At 41.6% G+C, this 20,120-nt stretch overlaps 1 protein-coding gene across 8 annotated transcripts in view; it reads left to right on the top strand.

The window, feature by feature from the left end:
• Nucleotides 1–20,120, top strand: part of Wipf1 (WAS/WASL interacting protein family member 1) — a 119,312-nt gene that overhangs the window by 88,278 nt on the left and 10,914 nt on the right. For all 8 annotated transcript variants that reach the window (XM_074071130.1, XM_074071134.1, XM_074071135.1 and 5 more), the window contains 4 exons: nucleotides 6,076–6,164; nucleotides 9,817–9,946; nucleotides 15,371–15,541; nucleotides 18,415–19,185. In XM_074071130.1, coding sequence (XP_073927231.1) covers nucleotides 6,114–6,164; nucleotides 9,817–9,946; nucleotides 15,371–15,541; nucleotides 18,415–19,185 — 1,123 coding nt within the window. In that variant the 5' untranslated portion in view covers nucleotides 6,076–6,113. The remainder of the gene's footprint in view (nucleotides 1–6,075; nucleotides 6,165–9,816; nucleotides 9,947–15,370; nucleotides 15,542–18,414; nucleotides 19,186–20,120) is intronic.

Below are 20,120 nucleotides of genomic sequence, written 5' to 3'. Positions count from 1 at the left end.
TCATTTAAAATTTAATTATTATCTAATGCTTCCCTTTTGGGCTAAAGACAACTTCAGTGTTTTATTTTCGTTTCTGTGTTGTGTATTGTTCTCTACAATGTTCCCTTTGGAAGCCAGGGGGGAAAAAATCACAACAACAAAAGCTGAAGAAGCAAAGAGCACACAAGAAATTTATAAAAATAAGTTAAGGCTTGGAGGCGTTGGGGTGGGGGGAGGCAAATAATGTATTGTACATGTAAGTAAATGTAAGAACAATAAAATAAAATTTAATACATAAGTTAATATACTGAAATATAAATGAATATAAATTAAAATAATATAGAGAATAGAAAATAAGGAGGACAAGAGAGCAGTTGGACCTGTGGATCTGTCCAACTGAATTATCTCTACGATACCCTTTCCTCAACCCACACACACACACACACAGAGAACAAATAAAATACCCCACTATTAATTCAACCTTTTTGGGGAAAAAAAAATTTACTCTTTTCCCGTTCAGTTTAGGTAGGTTAGTATCTAAGGGTAATGTTTGCAAGATTTGTGGAGCAAAATGCTTTGTTTTCCAGGAGTCCACACTAGTGATAACACACCACTGGGTAAGGCTGCTTCTTGTCCTCTCTAGCAGAGCCTCCATACCCAGATTAGAAACCCACCTCCTGAGGACTGCCAGCTGCTACACTGGGCTTCTGGAAATCTCTTCCCTCCCCAAATCACTCTGCAAGCGGGCTTGTGCAGTAGCTCTGCAAGGAATTTTTAAATTGGCTATGAAAACTAAGCAGTAGTTTATTTAAATACATAGCCTTGATCCTAAGAAGAGATCATTTTCCATTCAGGGATAATTCTGTTTTGTTAACGTATTGAAGAGAAAAACCATGAGTTTCCTGGGGCAAGTCTGGGCTAGGGAGGCTGTGAGGCTGTGGTTGACTCTCCAGTTGGCTGTACAATTAGGGTGAATATGTCCCCTCTAGCAAAGGAAGTAGGCCAGCAACTCTCTTTCTCACAGGTCTGGTAACCATATTACATAGTTAGCAAGCAGATCTAGGCTGCAAGATGCTCAGGTGGTCTTGAATCAGTGAGTGATACCTAAGGTGAGTATTAAACCGTGATGTGCTGGTGTGTGGTTTCTTATTGAGCATGTGAAGAACTGAGTTTAAACCCCAGTACCTCCAAAAAAACCAACCAAACAAAAAAATCACCATAATGTTCCTAAAGCTTTTAAAAAATTTTTATATGGTATTTGGGGTTGAACTCAGGGTCTCAAGCTTGCTAGGTAAATACCACTTGCGCCATGTCCCTGGTGGTTTTCTTTTTAGTTTGTTTTTCAGCTAGCATCTCATGCTATGGACTGGACTGACTTGCCTCCAACTTGCTAACAGCATTATAGAAAAAACAATGGTGCCAACCATTAGTTTTGTTGGCAACAGAACTAAGACATTCTAAAATTTTGAAATACTAATGTATACTGTGTGTGTGCTTATGTACACATACAACAAAGGATGAAGTTTTTAAGTTTTTTATACAAAATATTTGGCTCGGTTCTTTCAACTCATAGAGCCAACTAACTCCTTTATGAAAGGCTTATTGGCAAATCCTTCCCCTCCCCTCAACTGTTCCCGTCTGTAACTTGATGATTTGGGGATGATTCACTTAGTTATTAAATAAAGCCTTGACAATACTCACATACTAGGGTTCAGGCTGTTTTGGTTTTTGTCAGTTCTTGAGTGAAAAGTCAGTTAATATTTTATTCAAAACAGTATCCTATTTATACCATGAGTAGTAAGCAAATGTATATTGTTAACATTGTGTGTGTTAATTGCTTAGGGCTGCCCTAACAACATCCCATACACTGGGTGGCTCAAGTAACAGTTTATTGCTCACCATTCTGGAGGCTAGAGATCCAAGATCAAGGAGTCTATGAAGTAGATTTCCTGGGAAGCCTCTCCATGTCTTGTGTGTAGCCACCTACTTACTGTGTTCACAATCCCTCCTTCGCCTGGCACATCCCTAGTGCCTTAGGCTCCACACTAATAGTCTCACTTGTTTAACTTAATCACCTCTTTAAGGCCACATCTCCAAACACAGTCACTTCTTATATGCTACAATTCAGTCCCTAACACTGTGAAAACTAAAACCTTTTCTATCCCTGGAGTTTTCTTTGCACTTATAAAACCCAGCACACCAGGGGGAACATTTGAGAAAGTGTGACTTTTTCCCATATGATGAATATTATTTAAACATTGAAGTGATTCTTAAAAAGTTATTAATTCTCAACCTGTGTTTCTGAAAGTTTAGAGGAGGGAGGGGAAGTTTCTGCAAATAGGTCAGTCTGTGATCTTCCCACTGTGCACAGCCCATTCTGATGCAGGAGGTGGCAGAGCCCTTTGTGTTCTGCTGCCCTAGGCCTGTGCCTTGTTCAAGGGCCCCTTCTAGTCCTGAGACAGAGCTGCCTTCCCTGCCATGCTCCACTCCTAAGAGAAGACTCAAATGCTTGAGGACCAGGGACAGGCTGCCTCCTTCCCACTCTGTGCGGCTCTGCCCACAGCTGCACAAGCCAAGGCCAGGACCCCAGCGCTCAGCCTCAGGGCCATACCTCCTGTGCCAGGTGCTCAGCAGCTTACGCACCTCACCCTCAAGGACAGATCCTAGACCTGTCCCTCGTACCTTATGCCTAACTCTCCCAACTGACGCTGAAGCTTGACTCTGCATTTCACGTTAATCTTCCCAGCAATGCACCACTTAGCAGATGGGAAAGGGAGGCTCAGAGAGGTTACATTCTTGTCGCACGCTGTCAGGTTGGCAGAGCAAGCATTCAGACCCAAATCCGCCTGACCCAGGTCTTGTGTTCTCACTTTTTTCCTTCCCAAGACCTCACTGGTGTGTGGTAAAACCCGAGGACTCCTTCTGTGACTGTTTTTGGTGATATTGGTGCTTGAACTCAGGGACTGGTGCGTACCAGTTGAGCCACTCTGCCAGCCCTGTCTGTGACTGTTTTTAAGTGCATAAAATAAAACACCAAGGATTACAAGGAAGTTAATTATACTGAAATGTACACTTCCTTATTAAGGGTTTAAACAACAAGGTCTAACAATAGATCTAAATGTTTCCTGAATTTAAAGGAAACATGCACCAATTGTATATAATGTGTAAGCGCCACGTGAAAACTATTGGTGCAGGAGTCTCAGGTACTTGACTGATGGCCTACATTTGTAATTGAAGGAAATGCATCCTTCCATCCAAGTTTGGGAGCCCCTGATTCTTTCTGTACACCCTGAGGGTGTGAATGTCCAGGTAGGAATGCCTGATTTGTTGAGGTCTGTGCCCTGGTACCAAGAACCTTCAGGAAGGCCCACCTCTGACTCTGATGTGGGGCTGTAACTTGGTGGGAGGCTGGAAGCCACTATTGTCTCCAGACCTTGGACTTTTATTTCCCTGGGGAAGTTGGGGACTTCCAGGAAAGCAAGTCCCAGTACTTAATGCTAGCAAGCCCCTCGGAAGTAGCACTGATTTTTTACCCAAACCTCACAGTGCACCAGGGGTGAGGCTAGGAGCCATTCCAGTGTCAAACACTGTCTGTTTCTCACTCCACACATGTTTAGTGAGAACCTTACTTCATACCACGTATTAGGGAGACCTAGACCTGGTGGAGTCCATGGTCTGGTGAGAAGACAGCCAGTAAGTGGGCCTGATGGCAGCCCAGCATGAAAACAAAAACATAAGACTGGTCTTCTTTGATCCATGTGGTGAGTAAGGTGATAGGATTAGAGTCTGGGGTTTCTTACAAAAAAAATCCCTGAAGGCCCAGCCTGGAGAAATCTAGTCTGTGCCCAGCAGCTGTTCTGTTAGGAAGGAGTAAGGAGCTGAACTTGGCAGGCTTTTGCATTGTGGTAGGCGTGGAATGGTTCATCTGAGAGCAGTGAGAGATGGGGCAGGGAAAGCAGCAGCAACTCCTCAAAAGTGGAGAACAAGGGTACTTGGTTGCACATCACTCAGAAAATGAGAGCACTCACCGCTTCCTCTGCCCCATTGATCTAAGGTGGCCATAGGGGAAGGCCCTGCTTCTTGTAAGTCCTGAAGTCTTTGCAAGCTTCTGGCCCCCTGAGCCTTGGTTTTGCCTGCTTGTTTCTGGCCCTGGCCCTCGCCAAAACTATTGCTGTTTCTCCCACACTGGCCTTATAGACCACAAAGTCACCAGTCCTCCCTGAAGTCCAGAAGTTTATTTACAAGTCAGTTAGTGCAGACAGTACTAAAATAGCAACAGCAGAAAACTGTAGGATAATTAAGGAGGCCTTTAGGATAGCAGTTCCTGAAATGGTCACCATTCCACAAGGTGGCTTCTGAGCTGTGCAAGACAGAAGACATTCAATTTGATCTGTACAACCAGAGACTGACTCATGACAACCAAGCCCATAGGGGATTCCTATTAATTGACCAGAATCTACTCCTTCCTAGGTATTAAGACAACCAGATGGCAAATAGTTAGTGAACAAGGAATTAGATAAATCAGTCTTGAGGGACATCAGAGCCACCAAAAAGACAAAGGTGAACTGTGCCGTGGAGCCTGTATCTTAGGCCCTTCTGGCAGATCAGGCTATATCTGCCTTGATAAGTTGCCTTCCCTGGTTCTGTTAACACCACTGATTTGGCTCCAGCATCTTTCACTGTTACATCTGAATTCAGCTTTAGATTCCTGCCGTTCCTCCTGGTTGTAGGAAATGTCAAGGTCTCTGAAGTTACCTTCTGCAGTTGGAGAGCCCCTTTATGGGGGAGTTCCTAACTCAGCTAACTACCAAATTGACCTCATGGAGGAAGGATAGGTGTTATGCAGAAAAGACCGATTTAAGGAACACATTTGGAAAGAATCAGGTCTGAGTCAGCCTTTTATTTAAAAAGATTATGGCCTAGTTAACAGGTGAACTGTAAAACTGGTTAACATCCCTGAAAATTCGTAGCAGGGTAAAGAGAAAGGCAGTGTAGCTCAGTGGAAGAGCAGAAAACAAAAAGACGTGATTCAAGTGATTGGCATAGGGCTTTTTAGTGAGTGACTCAGTTTCTCTGAGTCCTCGGCTTTAAGATGAGCACAGCTGTGCTGGCTTGCAGTGTGGTTGCAGGCATTAGTGAGGATGCTGGTAAAACACCAGGATCCAGTGGATTCTCAGCATTAGCTGCCCTTCTTGTTCTGGAATGTCTGTAAATTCCATTTCTAGACAGCCTGCTTCAAATGGAATTGTTCCCAACTGTCTTCATTCCTATTTCCCAGCAGCTGCGACAAATTCAGTGATGTTTTTTAGCCTTTCCCTTCCATTTCTGTTCACAGAAAGCAAACCATCCATCACTTTTAATAGGCCCTGTTTATTTCAAGGTGTACATTGTCCATATTGGCTTTTAGTGGCTGAACTAAATTAAGATGTTAAGCTCCAAGACATTGTTTTCTGCAATTAGGAGACTATTGAGAATAAACAAAAAATAATTCTGTTTGAAATTTGGGATGTGTTGCATCAAAATTATGTCACTTGGGTGGCCAGTGTCTCAGGCATGCCAACTGGTTTAAGGCTCAAACTCTACAACAGGATTTCTCAAATTTTAGAGCCTATCAACTGTCTAGAGGTCTCACTAAAGTGCTAAAAACTAATTCCAGCACAGCGGGCTGAGAGGTGGAACAAAAAGAAAGGATTTTGTCATGGGGAGGAGTAAGAGGAAGCCACTTGAAGTGTTTGTTTTCATCCAACGTGACTATGATCCATTTCTAGTAGGCTTGTGGAAGCCTTCCTGCTTACGCAACTACAGGCCTACAGGGTTGTTCCATTATGGCCTGCAGTGATGGGGCAAAATTGAGCAACGTGATCACTGGGTTTGACTTTAAGTGTTCAAACCCCTTGACTCAGAAGCCTGCCCCAGTTGCCCACCTCCATCTAGGATCCTTCCAGAACAGTCTGATGTGAGCAGTGAAGGAAAGAAAGATAACCTATCCTTTTTTACAAGTTGACCTGTGTGAAGCTGTCACTTTGTTGAAAGCAGGAAGATTAGGACCGAGTGTTTCTGAGCAGTCTAACATGTGACTGTGTTTTGTCTTTATAGATTTATCAGCAAGACTGTTGAGAGTATAACCGTCCAAGATGCCCGTCCCTCCCCCACCAGCGCCCCCACCGCCGCCAACATTTGCACTGGTGAGTAGACACTCTCTACAGTGTTTTTTGGTTTGGGTTTTGGTTTTTGTTTTTTCTCAAGACAGGGTCTCTTGCTATGTGGCCCACACTGGCACTGAACTTGTGATCTTCCTGCCTGCACCTACCCAGTGTAGGGATTAAGGAGGTGTGCCACTATGCCTGGCTTTCTCCATTTACATTTTATGCATAAAGCAAACCAAAGGAAGTTGAAATCTGGCACTTGGTTGTGCATTTAAGTGAGCTTACATTCTGGCATTGATGTGATGCATTAGGCTTTGCAGGGACCCAGAGTTGGCCAGACCTGGGACCTCGAGAATCCAAGCAACACAAAGGACTTGTTGACTCAAAATTATATCCTGCAATGCACAGTACAAGCCTTGATTGTGCACTATTAGGTTTCCTCTGCCATGTCCATCAAGGGAATCAAGATGGCCCAAGATGGGCTTGGGGAAAGTTCGGAGGCCAGCATGCTTTGTTTCCACTCAAATGAGCTCAACATCTACCCTCTAACTTCTGTATGGGACAATATGGAAACCCCGGTCTCTGTGTGCAATCCATCCAATAGGTGTCTTCTAGACTCCTTTCTTCTCTCTGCTATCTCTCCTCTTTCATTGCACTATTTTTGACAAATATCATCCTCTCCTTGTCACCTCTCCCTCATATCTCCCTTTATACCTGTCCTTGCATTTAGATGTTTACTTCCCAAAGGAATTTCTTCACTGACTCATCCTGGCCTTTGATAGGCCTGTCAGAAAAGTTAGTGCACCCTCCTCGAAGAAGCCACATGGTGAAATGAAAAGACTCCAACACTTACTCCATTCCCACGGCCTCCCCAACACATGAACCTTCGCCACTAAGGAGCCTCACATTGATAGGAGTTTCCTTCATCTGGGGAAACTGAGGCTTGGGGAGAAAAAGTCTCTTGCTTCAGGTTTCCATTTATATAAACTCATCTGTGGTAGGCACCTGATTGGAAGAATTGGCCATTAATTGGCCATTAACTAGCACAATGCTACTTAACATGGGTCCTCCTACTGCTTGTTTGAGTCCCCACTGAGATAAGGACAAAAATTGAAAATAACCATTTAGAACTATTTATAACAATTTGATGTTTCTCTCTAAGATCATATTTTGTATCTTTTTAAACTAATTCATTTTTGTAATAATTCATTGTTATTTTTCAAAAATGTTAGTCCATGATGAATTGGAAAATAATTTTAAAAACTGGTATTTTGTGTTGGTAAGTTTGAGAAGCTCTTACCTGCTTAGCATAGCAACATTGGTTTATCTATATTTCTCCCAAACTGTGAGCTGTATGACACTGCCCTGTAGTGCATGGATTAATTAAACAATTTTTAATATTCATGTATTTATTTTAATATGTGTTCTAAAACATCATAACTAGAACATTAAACCTAGGGTTTACTAGTCAGTGAATTCATTTAAAAGAAATGTTCATGAAAATTAATATGGTAAGTAATACAGTGAATTGACTTAACACAGATGGCATGGGAAGATAGAAATCATGAACATTGTACAGAATGATCAAAGTTTGAGAAAGCCTTGTTTATTCTAACAACTCATCTCTGTCCATTATTATGTAACTCGAAGCAAGATCCTGGAGAAGCAGGACATAGAAATGAGAAAGGGAAAAGATGGTGCTCATCGTGAGACACTGCTCTAGTGAAATAATGCAGTGAAGGACCTGGTCTAGCCTGCCACATGAGAGAAACTAGCATCTAAGGAGATCTCATGCCAAAACAAGCTTTCAAGAAGAACAACAAGCCACTGGAGACTGTTGACTCAAAATTATAAAATACCCATTGAGAATGTATCAGTTTCACCTCTCTAGCACTTATGTTTCATTTTTAAATGAAGACAGTGAGTAATTTTTAAAGCTCTTTCTAAGATATGTTGTGGAGTTGAAAAAGCAAGGTTCAGAGCAATACAGAATAATTCCACTAGCAAAAGCAAACTATCTGCAAAGAATGTTTCTGGAAGGATAGCTGCAGACCTCTGAACAGGCTACTTTGGGGGAGAGTTGGGGCTATTGGGGAAGGGGCACATCAGAGCCCACATTTACCTTTCTGTGTGATTACAGAGAAGGCTGTGGAGTCTGACTACCAGAGTTTGATCTCAGTCCTTCTTCTATTATCTGGTGACTCGGGTATATGATTTAATCTCCCTGTGCCTTACTTTTCTTGTCTGTAAATCATGAGGACTAAATGAAATAATACCCAAAGTGTTGAAAACAGTGCCTGAGCCAGAGTGAAAGCTATATAAATGTTAGCTGTTATTATCATATTGTTATATTTTATAACTATTTCAAGATGCTTGCAACTTAACCTACAGTAATTCTATTGATTCTCCTCTGCCTCTGACTCTGATAATAAGAGGCTGGGTGAGGTGACAAGCCACATGCTTTTCCAGCTTTACCTCTTGTGACCCTAATGGCTCATCTGAAGTCACGCCCCTTTGGGAAGGGTGGGCCAGCTCAGCTGGAAGGACCTTTGGCCTTAGGGCAACCATACAGACATAATCTCATAGACCCAGGCAAGGTCAGATCAGTTTCCACATGTGACAGACACAGGCAGATGCCTACTTCTAAGTCCACATGCTGGACTCTTATTGTCTTCACTCCTAGAATAACCATGAAGGAATGAGAATTTAAGAATGAGAATTTAAGAAAATACCCAAGTCAGGCGTGGTGGGGCACACCTGAAATCCCAGCAATTTAGGAGGTAGAAACAGGAGAATGGAGAGTTCAAAGCCAGCTGGGGGAAAGACCCTATGTCAAAAACTAAGTGCAAACAAAGGACTGAGGGCAAAGATCAAGTGGTAGAGCGCTTGCCTAGCATGCACAAAGCCCTGGTTTCGATCCCCAGTACCATCAAAAAAAAAAAAAATATATATATATATATATATATATTCACAAATATTTTAGGCAGCACCTTTGTCCTCTCTGCAATTTCTCTGAGCTAAGCTTTGAAAGGGGTTAAACGCCAGAAACACCTCAGGCCAAAGGGACACAAAGGAACTTTTGGGGGTAATGAAAATGTTCAATGTCTTGACTATGATGGTCACATGACTGTATCTGCTTGTCAAAACTCATAGAACTGTAAACTGAAAGAATGATTCCACTATGTATAAATTACACCTTAGTAAATTTAGCTTAAAAAGATTTTTAAAAGCATCTTTGTCAATGTATTCAGAGGAAATTGTTTTCTAAAACTTTAGTGAGTTTTTAAGCCCACTTTTGTTTATCAGAGACCATTTTTCCCTTGTGTCAAGTGGGTTCTAGAGATAGGGCAGTGATTGAATCCCTCAGGTCATCTTCCAAAGAGGGAAGCCTAAGCGCGCCCTCAGAATCTTTTCAGACTTAAAGTTCCCATCTTGTGTGAGCCCTCTACCCTAACTGGGCTCTGCTGGTTACAGCCAGATTGTAGTCTGAATTTTCAAACTCTTCCTGCCTTAAAAACGAATGAAATTTATTGCTTCTCTGTTCCCAAGGTTTGGATCTTAAAAAGAATGACTTGTAGTCAAAAACTTTTGGAGAATTTACATCCTAATAAGCTTCTGATACCCAGCTGAGTGTAATAATAAGTGACTTTGATTCAAGAGTGTCATGTGAGCTTGTGTGGTTTCCTTTCAGGCCAATACAGAGAAGCCTACCTTGAATAAGACAGAGCAGGCTGGGAGAAATGCTCTTCTCTCCGACATCAACAAAGGGAAGAAACTTAAGAAGACAGTCACCAATGACAGAAGTGCACCGATATTGGACAGTAAGTGAAAAACACTCTTTTCTATGAAGATAAGTGGCTTATTGCCTAAAAACCCTACCACCTTCCACACACAAAAAAAATTGGGGGAGTGGGATTATTAACAACAGCTGCAAAGCTATGAAAATAAGAAACTGTATCACTCATTGTAGGTCACAGCTTTGGCTTGGGTTCACCTCTAATGCCAAAGGAAGCCAGTATAATAATTCTTTGTCCAAGACATACACCGCAGCAATTCTCTAAATTATTCACACTTTGTGGAGATTAACTCATTGCTCCTGGCACCACAGATCAGGAGGCAGCATGCAACATGGAAGGGCTCTGACCTTGCAGTCAAAGGACACATCCATCACTTACCATCTCCAAGCCTTACCTGTCCTCATTTGTAAAGTGGAGATGATACCTGTTCTACTGACCTCACAAGTCTGTTGTGAGCTTCAAATGAGATAATGCCTATAAAGGTGCTTTGTCACCTGGAAAGTGTGACTCAAGTCTAAGATATGATTACTAGGAGCTTGGAGAGAGGGAAGTGAGATCACAGCTTTGCTGGCTCCCCATATGAGTCAACAAGGCAAGGTATGTATAAATAAATGAGTACTCACAACACAAGACTACTTATTAGCATTTACAACAAAATAAAAATTACCCGTGACTAGAATCTAGTGATAATTAATAATAAAGTCTTGAGACAGCCTTTCACATTCCTACACGTTCAGTTGCCCATCTGATATCACCAGGACTCACCCAAGACTACAGAACACATTTCAACTCAACAGGGAGTAGACTTGACCTTCCAAAAGTGGAGCTTCAGCAAATGGAGGTCTGTGGAAAATGAAGAATGATGCAGGATTCTAACAAAATAGATTAGAAGTGCTTGGGGGATTGCTGGGGAAAGTGCCTAAATTGTAAAGAAGAGAAAAGAAGGACTGATTGGTCAGTTAGATGAGAACTTGGGTGTGGGAGGAAAATGGAAAAGAGGAAAATGAAGATAAGGTCTTTGAACTCTGCTGTAGTTATCAGGCAAGGTGGTACCAATGAGCATGCATTACCTCTCAAAAAAAGAAACAATCCCTGGAGGGGGCCCAGCACAGTCAATTATATCTGTGGAGCCCCAGCCAAATAGCCATCTGAGTTGTGGTCCTTGGTGTGGGGCCAGAGAAGCTACAGAACTCTAGGACAGAGGCCAGTGCCTCTCTTCACTATGAAAGGAGCTCAGGACCCTGGGGAGGAAGGTGGGAATTCCCCACCAATGTTGAAGGAAATTGGACAGTCTGGGCCTATTCTCGAATCCACTGTACCTTCAAGGTCCACTTCTCCTGTTATTTGGAAACAGTGTTGGCCCCTCTCCCCTCTAGTGGCTCAGCAATGCTTAAGAGTACGCTTCACTTGATGGAAGCAAGATGCAACCCAGTGGATGTCCCAGTTGTCCCTGCAATTAATTAGAGACCTACACTGCTGTCATTAGTGCTTTGCAAGTGGCACAGTTCATCCATGGTTGTGTTTGCTCGCATGTGAAGCCACCCTGGGTTCTCTACAAGGTTGTTGAGCATGATTGCACATGATAACTCCTGAGTTCAGCTCAGCCCTAGAGTTTACTCAAAATGACCTCAATTTTTAGTTTTTATATTAGTCCATTTTCTGTGACTGTAATGAAATACTTGACACTGAATACTTTATAAAGAGGAGGTTCATTTAGCTTACAGTTTTGGAGATTCAAGGGCATGGAACTGGCATTGACTCAACTCTGGTGAAAACTTAATGGTAAATGGCATTATAATGGTGGGAGAGCATAAAAGAGGGAGAGATCACCTGGCTAGACAAGAAGCCAGACAGCGGGGAAGGGCCCATCTTGCTTTTATAACAACCTTCTCTAATTGCTAACCAGAGTCCCACAAGAACTACATCAATTCCTGCTGAGGGCAATGCCCAATGACCTAATTACTTCTCAGTAGGCCTCACCACAATGAGGACCAAGTGTCAGCCTATGAACCTTTGAGGGATATACACCAACCATATCCAAACCATAGCACTTCTCTATGTGCTATAAGAACACTAATGATGACATCTGATAATATGGCAGACTGCCTTTAATTTTCAGTACCGTGTAAATGTGTCCCATGTCTGTGTAGGATTCCAGAATGTATTATTCATTGATGAACAATGTTTGGATGGAAAGGGCAATGTTAATGTTATTGGTAATAACTAAAATTAGTAAAATTTTTTAACTTTATATGGAAAAAAAGTTTACATATACTCTAGAAATTGTTATTCTAAATTGATTCACCTTTTGAGTGAAGTAATTTCATCAATTACTTCCATCAGCAGAGCTACCCCATGCATCCCAGAAGGTACCATACCTAGAAAAGTCAGAGAGTTCACACAAACTATGATTACTCTGAAAAGAAAGAGAAATACCAATGAATAAAATGAGAACTCAGAAAGCAAAATTAAGGATGGTGTAATAAAGTTATATACTAAGACATTTTAAGATCTTTTTGTTTTTTTTAAAACAGGATTTCCCTACATTGCCCAGGCTGATCTTGAACTCCTAGACTCAAGTGAACCTCCTGCCTCTGCCTCCTGAGTGCTGGATTATAGGCATACATCACTATACCCAGATCATTTTAAAATCTTAAAGAAATTAATTTTCTAAGACAGCATAAATTTACCAACTTTTACTGAGAAAGCCTCAATGAGAAAGGACAAAGATGATAAGTTTATCAAATTACTTTCTCTCCAAAAAGCTATTGAGCCAGATGATTTTATTAGTAACAGCTAGTTCACATGCTGTATAAATCATTCTCTAAGAGGAAAAAAGGGCAAGCTATCTGATAGGTGAAAGGAAATGTCATAGTCCTAATACCAAATGCTGGTAAAGGCAGCAGACACAAAAAAGATAGCTGTATATTAGTGGTTTTCATTCTGGGGTGATTTTTCCCCCCGGGCACTTGTGGCAAGGTCTGAAGACATTTTTCCAAGCATTTTCTTTCTTTCTTTTTCCTTTTGCAGTCCTGGGGATGGAACAAGAGCCAAGGGCATGCTAGGCAAGCAGAGTTGTACCCCCAGCTCCTGAAGACAACTGAAGATATTTTTAGTTGTCACAACTTCAGTAAGGGAAGAGGTTTAGTGGGTAAAGGCCAGAGATGCTGCAAACATTCTATAAAGAATGGAAGCCACCACCATCAAAGAACAGTTCAAAACCAAATGTCAGTGCAGTAGCTCCAAAACTAAGAAGCCCTATCGTAGATTACTTATGGTCATAAATGAGAAAATACCAAGTTAAAAATCTAATTTTAAATAATGTTAAAGGAAAAATTCACCAAGACCCAGATTTATCCATTTTTAATGCTAGATCAATAATTTATCAATCCTTTCAAATTAAAAAAATCATCTTTAGTAGATCACAAGTAAGCATTTGATAAAATTCTATGCTGTCTTAAAATCCTAAAATAAAAGGATCCTTCCTGACTGCAATATTTAAAAAGAAAAAAAAAAGCCTATTTCAAACTCATACTTAATATTTAACTTTGAAACATTAGTGACATTCTCATTATAATCAGAGCAGGGTGACCTTTAGCTACATTAATAATTTACATTGGGTGGCTGGACATCCACCCAAGTGATTATATAAAACAGAAAGAAGATAATACATGCAACTCTTGGAAAAGAGAAGGGAAACTATTGTTTAAAGACTATATAGATCTACCAAAAAATGCAAGACCATAATTTTTTTTGTAAATTTTAACTGATCGTATGTAGCACATATTAGAAATTAAGGGAAATTTCTGGATGCCAATAATAACCAGTTACAAATATAACAGGAAAAAATGTCCCTTTTACAAAAAGTTTCAACAAACAAAAGTATATTTAGAGTAACTCTAACAAGAAACCTATAATCCTAGCTACTTGGGAGGCTGAGATCAGAATGGTCTAGGTGAAGGCTGGCCTGCGCAAAAATAACCAAAGCAAAAGAGGCTGGAAGTGTAGCTCAAATGGTAGAGTGTCTGCCTAGCAAACAAGACCCTGAGTTCAAACTTCAGTACTGCCAAAAAAATCTATAAAGCTCTCCCAAAAAATCCAGAAGACATGAATAGGAAAATATACCACATTTCCAAATGTGAAATTTAAATATCATGAAAGTGTCAGTTCTCCCAGACTAATTTGTAGATCTTATGTTAATACTTATCAAAAACTCAAAATGACTTTTAGGGGGTAGGATTTTAAACAATATTTAACCTCATAAGTCATAAATACAAAACATACGTACATAAATTATTTAAAAGGTTACTTTTTTTAAATAGGGTACAAACGTGGTTCTCACACAGATATAAGCTGAACATATCACAATATTTATTTAACTCATTAGTAATGATATCAGTTCAAAGGAAAATACAGTACCACACATAAAAAGGCATATAAGGGCTGAATTGAACCTAGAATTAGGTGCAAAATTAGTCAAGAAACAATTGCATTTAACTGAACTAATTTCCATTTTTGGGAAATATAATTTGTATTGCTAGCAGTTTTTTACAATGTACAGAGTTATAAAATAGCTCAAAGGCAATGGGAAATGACCCAGAAGTCAAGCTAGACAGGATATTCAGTATCTCTCTCTCTCTCTCTCTCTCTCTCTCTCTCTCTATGTTCTTTTATGGTTTGGTTTGGTTTGGTTTCCCATTTCAAAATCTTTCTGATTTTTGCAAATAAATGCAAAATAAAACAAAATTTTACACCTTCTCAAATTGCAATGAATTTTTAAATTGCTAAAGCCAACTGTTGGACTTTGTATTAAAAAATTAAAATCAAATTTAAAGGCCATAAAAGAAGTGGGGGTTAAATAAATCATGATACATTCATGCTTGAAAATACAATGCAACCCTTAATTGAAACTCTTTCAAAGCGTATTTAATGACATGGGAAATGCTAACAATAAAGTGATAAAAGCAGCTAAAAAACCACTTAATGATTTCTTTCTGATTTTTAAGAAAAAACGTAAAATGGAAAACACTGACAGGAAAAAGGATACCTCAATAACGGACATTTTCAAGGAGTTACGTTATGAACAGCTTTCTTCTCTTTATTCCTGCACTGTTTCTCATGTTTTATTGCATCCCTCCTCCCTGGGGGTGGGCCCCTCTTTCCTGAAGACACTTTTATTTGTTAAATCTTAGGCTATAAAACAAATAGATATTAACACACATGGCAGCTAGGCAGGTGGGGATGTGGGGACAAATCATCGCCTCTCACTGTTTCTTCCACTTCTGGGCCTGGGCCAGCCCTGCAGAGAGACATTCCCCTGTGTCCTGACCAGTGTGTCCGTGGCCTCTGGGGTTCAGCCAGCTCCGCTCACATGTTTTGCGGCTTCCTTGGGCTGGGACTGATGAAATACACCAGTGTTTTCCTTCATGTGTTTTCTTCCTTCTGCAGAACCAAAAGGAGCCGGCGCTGGTAGCAGTAGTGGCTTTGGTGGTGGCAGTGGCGGCGGGGGCAGTAGTGGAGGAGGCGGTGGCAGTTTTGGAGGGGGCGGACCTCCTGGATTGGGAGGACTGTTCCAGGCTGGAATGCCGAAGCTGAGATCCACAGCCAGCAGGGATAATGGTATGGAGTTTGCTTCTGAGTAACTGAGGAAGAGGCTCATCAGACACACTGAGGCCCTTTGAAACAGTTTAGGTGGTTTGAAATGTTGCCACTGTGTTGTAAGAATTCTATTTTCAGTCAGGATCAGGAGCTCTATAGAGCCGTGGAATACTTGCGCAGGGAACTGGCCCTTTTGTACTTTTGTAAAAGGTGAGCTAGAGGAAAGGAAGGAGCACATGGAACCTATTACCCCAGAGCTCTGCCAGGGACCTGCAAGGGCAGCTTTCTTTGCCCTCCATCTGTCTAGTATAGGAAATACTTGTGATCCACTGTGGAGTCCGTCTAAGGAAAGACAGTTGTGCATTTCACTAACTGAAAAGGTGTTGTGCATGGCAGACATTGGGTATTCAGTAGCTGTGGTTCAAGGAACAGGTTGAATATCCCTTAGCCAAAATCCTTGAAGCCAGAAATATTTTGGAACTGCAGAAGTATTTTGGAACTGCAGGTTGGTCAGTTCTGCAGATCACGAAAGAAGCTCAAGAAATGCAGCCATAACACATTTTTTGGTAGTGCTTATCACATTAGAAGAATTTTATTTCTAACTCTAGTCTTTTAAAATGTCCTCTGGAAAAAAGTATGAAATTCTCACATTCATCTAGAAATAGTCACTGATTGCTTGTGATTAGTTGACTGTGTTCACACTGAGTGGTTAAAATCTGGAGACTTAGAGCATACTGTTTGTCAGGAGACATACTGTTAGTATCCAAAATGCAGACAGGAGAGTTCCTGTCTTGCCAAACTAGTATTTAAATTTAGATTTATTTACTTAAGGGCCGGAGTATAGCTCAAGTGGTAGAATATCTGCCTAGGTAGGTAGGCACGGGGCCATGGGTTCAATTCCCAGTATGGAACAAAAATAAAAAATAAATTACTTAAAACTCACCAAAAGGATTTGAGACAGCTGCCAAATGCAGACATTCAGTACTTTAATAGTCAGTGACAAAATTAAGGCAGAAGACAAAAGGGAAATATAAAATAATGAATGAAATGAAGGTGGAATTTAAGTTAGTGCACAAATGGTGTAAAAGAAAGCCTTTAGCTGTGTTAAGGTAGATGGTAACTACAACTTTAATGTGAGCTTGAAAGATAAATTATACCGCAAGTTGGTGACATAGAATTATACCTCTTACTCAAGGAAAATACAGCTGTTTTCTAGTGCTAAAGTCAAAATAAAAAAATTCTCTCAAGTTTATATTACTCTACTGAATAATTGTGCCTAGGATAAAATAGGAACTGACCTGCACAGCTTGCTGTGACTGGACCCCTGCTGCACTCAAGCTCTATTTTCTATCATCTCCCCCATGCCAGGGCTTTGCATTTGCTGGCCCTCTGCCTAAAGAGCCTCTCTCTTTCCCATCCTCCCATAGGCAGCTACTTTCTGTCAGTCCTCAGCTTACATGTCACTTCCTCAGAAGGACTGTCCCTAGCACCCTGTCCTGGACACTCTGTATCAGCTTCTTTTATTTGTCTTTAGTACTTACAACTATCAGAAAATATTTATTTACTGGCTTACTGTCTATGTCCCCCACAAGAATATAAACTACAGGAGAGCAGGATCTTTTCTATGTTGCTTATTTCTCTGTCTCTAGAATCTAGAATAATGGCTGGCAAATAGCATGTGCTCAGTAAATATTTGATACATTAATTAGGTCATTACTGAAGAGGTAGATATTTTAAGGCTAACCATTTTCAGGAATTACCTTGGGTTGCTGGAGTGGCTTAAGTGGTAAGAGTGCCTACCTGGCAAGTGTGAGGCCCTGAATTTAAACTCCAGTACTGCAAAAAAAAAAAAGAATTACTTTGGGTTTTGAGAACTTAAAGGGCAGGGTGTTTAAACTTTCCATATCTTTGTTTCCCCCTTCAAGCTTCTCCCTAGACTTTGGCTTTTATTGGTTCAGCCAAATTGGAAGCAAATTGGTTAATTGGTTGAGCCAGTATTGCTCTAGGATCATTCTATTGTGTCAGTATTGAAATGGAAGCTGACTTAGTAGGACAAAAAAGAGTTGTGTGGTTGCTTACTTCTTTGACAAATAAATTCCTTCCTCTGATCAATTCTTACAATTAATCTTTGTCTATCAGTTTTTTTCCTTTCTTAGTTCTTTTTGAATCTAGCCATAACTCTTCCATTAAACTTTTCTCCCATTTCTTGGGCATTTCTTTTTAAAAGGACTAGGTAAGCCCTTGCATATGGAGATTTATATTGGGATTTCTAGGGGCTGGGGGCAGGGTTGCTCAATGGCAGAGTCCTTGCCTCCTATGTGTAAGGCCCTGGGTTCAATCCCCAGCACGGAAACAAATACACACACACTTATCTGGATAGATATAGATGCAGACATTTATACATATATATATATGTATATATTTTTTTTTCATTTTTTTTAACCTACAATGGCTGGATTATTTTTCAAACCTGAGAGGTACAGAGACCAAGGGACAAAGATGACAGTACCAATGAATGCAGTCATTAGCAGAAATCCCACCACCTATGCCATCTTGTTCTTGCCCTCTCATAATGAACAGGGAATCTCCAAAATGCCTTCCAGTTTCATCCTGGCTCTTATCCATAGGTAATGCTAAGTGATCTCTCTAGAATCTTTTGAAAGCTGGGGTTAGAAGATAAACAGAATGCTGGATCTACTCTTCTGCTTCCAGGAATGACCACGTAAAACCCACTTTAGATAAATACTGTTATTTATGTATGTATACATATATATTTATTTACCTGTAATTTGTTGCACTGTGGGAAGCAATTCCAGCAGCTGGGAATAGACCCCAGCTCTCTGATTTCCTTAGGGTTCCTAACTCTTTCTAACTGGGTATGTTTCCCTGTTTAGATTCTGGAGGAAGCCGAGCACCAATTTTGCCACCAGGGGGAAGATCCACATCTGCCAAGCCCTTTTCACCCCCAAGTGGCCCAGGGAGATTTCCTGTGCCTTCCCCAGGCCACAGGAGTGGCCCCCCAGAGCCGCCCAGGAATCGCATGCCTCCCCCAAGGCCCGATGTGGGCTCAAAGCCTGATAACCTTCCCCCTCCAGTACCAAATACACCAAGACCCATCCAGTCAAGTCCACACAACCGGGGATCCCTACCAACACCGGGAACCCCCAGGCAGCCCAGCCTGGGGCCCACTCCTCCCCCTTTCCCTGGAAGCCGAGGTGCTGCTTTTGGAGGAGGCTCCATCCGCCAGTCCCCTTTGGGCTCCTCCTCCCCGTTCTCCAACAGGCCTCCCCTGCCCCCCACCCCAGGTAGGGCCTTGGATGACAAACCCCCTCCACCTCCTCCTCCAGTGGGCAACAGACCCCCCATCCACAGGGAAGTGGTTCCAACTCCCCCCCCACAGAATAACAAGCCTCCAGTGCCTTCTACCCCGCGGCCTATCTCCTCGTCGCAGGCCCCACCACCTCCACCACCACCCAGCAGGCCGGGTCCCCCACCCCTGCCTCCAGGTTCCAGCGGCAGTGATGAGATCCCCAGGCTGCCACAGCGGAATGTGTCTCTCACTACGTCTGCACCTCCCTTGCCTTCACCAGGACGCTCGGGCCCTCTTCCTCCCCTGCCCAATGAGAGGCCCCCTCCTCCAGTGAGGGACCCACCAGGCAGATCAGGTATGCAAGACATGGGTGAGTCATCTCACTAAAACCCAGCTGGCCCAAATGTCACCAATATTGCATAGGTAAATAAGTCAAACAAAAACAAGTAAACTCTCAGACTCCTTCATGCTTCTAAGTAGCACTGACTTGTTTGCCATCGTGGCCTCATGTAAACCTTCTGAGGAAGGGGACCAGTACTTCAGTTTGTGTTTTAGAAGTGAGGAGACTGAGTAACCAACAAGTAAGTGGTTACAAGTAAATTAATAAGGAAGAAGCTGGAGCTTCCATCTGTGGGTACAGGCAGCTCTGTCACCCTGCCTGCCTACAGCAAAGCTCAGCTGTTTGCATTTGTGTAAGTTCTCATCTCCTGGAGCAGGGGAAGTTATGTCGGAGTTAATGGACTTCATTTGCCAGGCTTTGAGGTCACTTCCCTACTCATTAAAGACAAAGGTTAAAAGTCCAGTATATCCTTCATTAACACTTCTGGTGCATAAAGCCCTTGGAGAGTCAAACAAAGGTATAAACTTCTCTCCATAAAAATGCTCAGCATCATAAATTCAAAATTTGCATTTGGACTAAGTGATAGAGTGCTTGCCTAGCATGCATGAGACCCTGGATTTGATCCCTAGTTCTGCAAAACAAAACAAAAATAAAATGCTACTTCATGAATTGAAAGTCCTGCCTCCAGACCAGTTGAAAAACTTGACCTAAGAGAAGAAAGTCCATAGAATTTGCCCTCTTTCTCCTAATTATAATAAGCATTTTTAGTAAACTACAAGCACTTGATTTACAGTGGATTTGATACCCAGAAGTATCTACTTCAAGAAAAAAAATGTCTTTTTGGTGCCGGGAATCAAACCCAGGGCCTCACTCATGCTAGGTAAACACTCTACTGCTGAGCCACACCTCCAGCCCCTACTTTTAAATTTTAATATCATATATACTTCATC

Source organism: Castor canadensis, chromosome 4 (assembly GCF_047511655.1).
Source record: "Castor canadensis chromosome 4, mCasCan1.hap1v2, whole genome shotgun sequence".
Lineage (NCBI taxonomy): Eukaryota > Metazoa > Chordata > Mammalia > Rodentia > Castoridae > Castor > Castor canadensis.
This window is presented reverse-complemented; position numbering and strand designations above follow the sequence as displayed.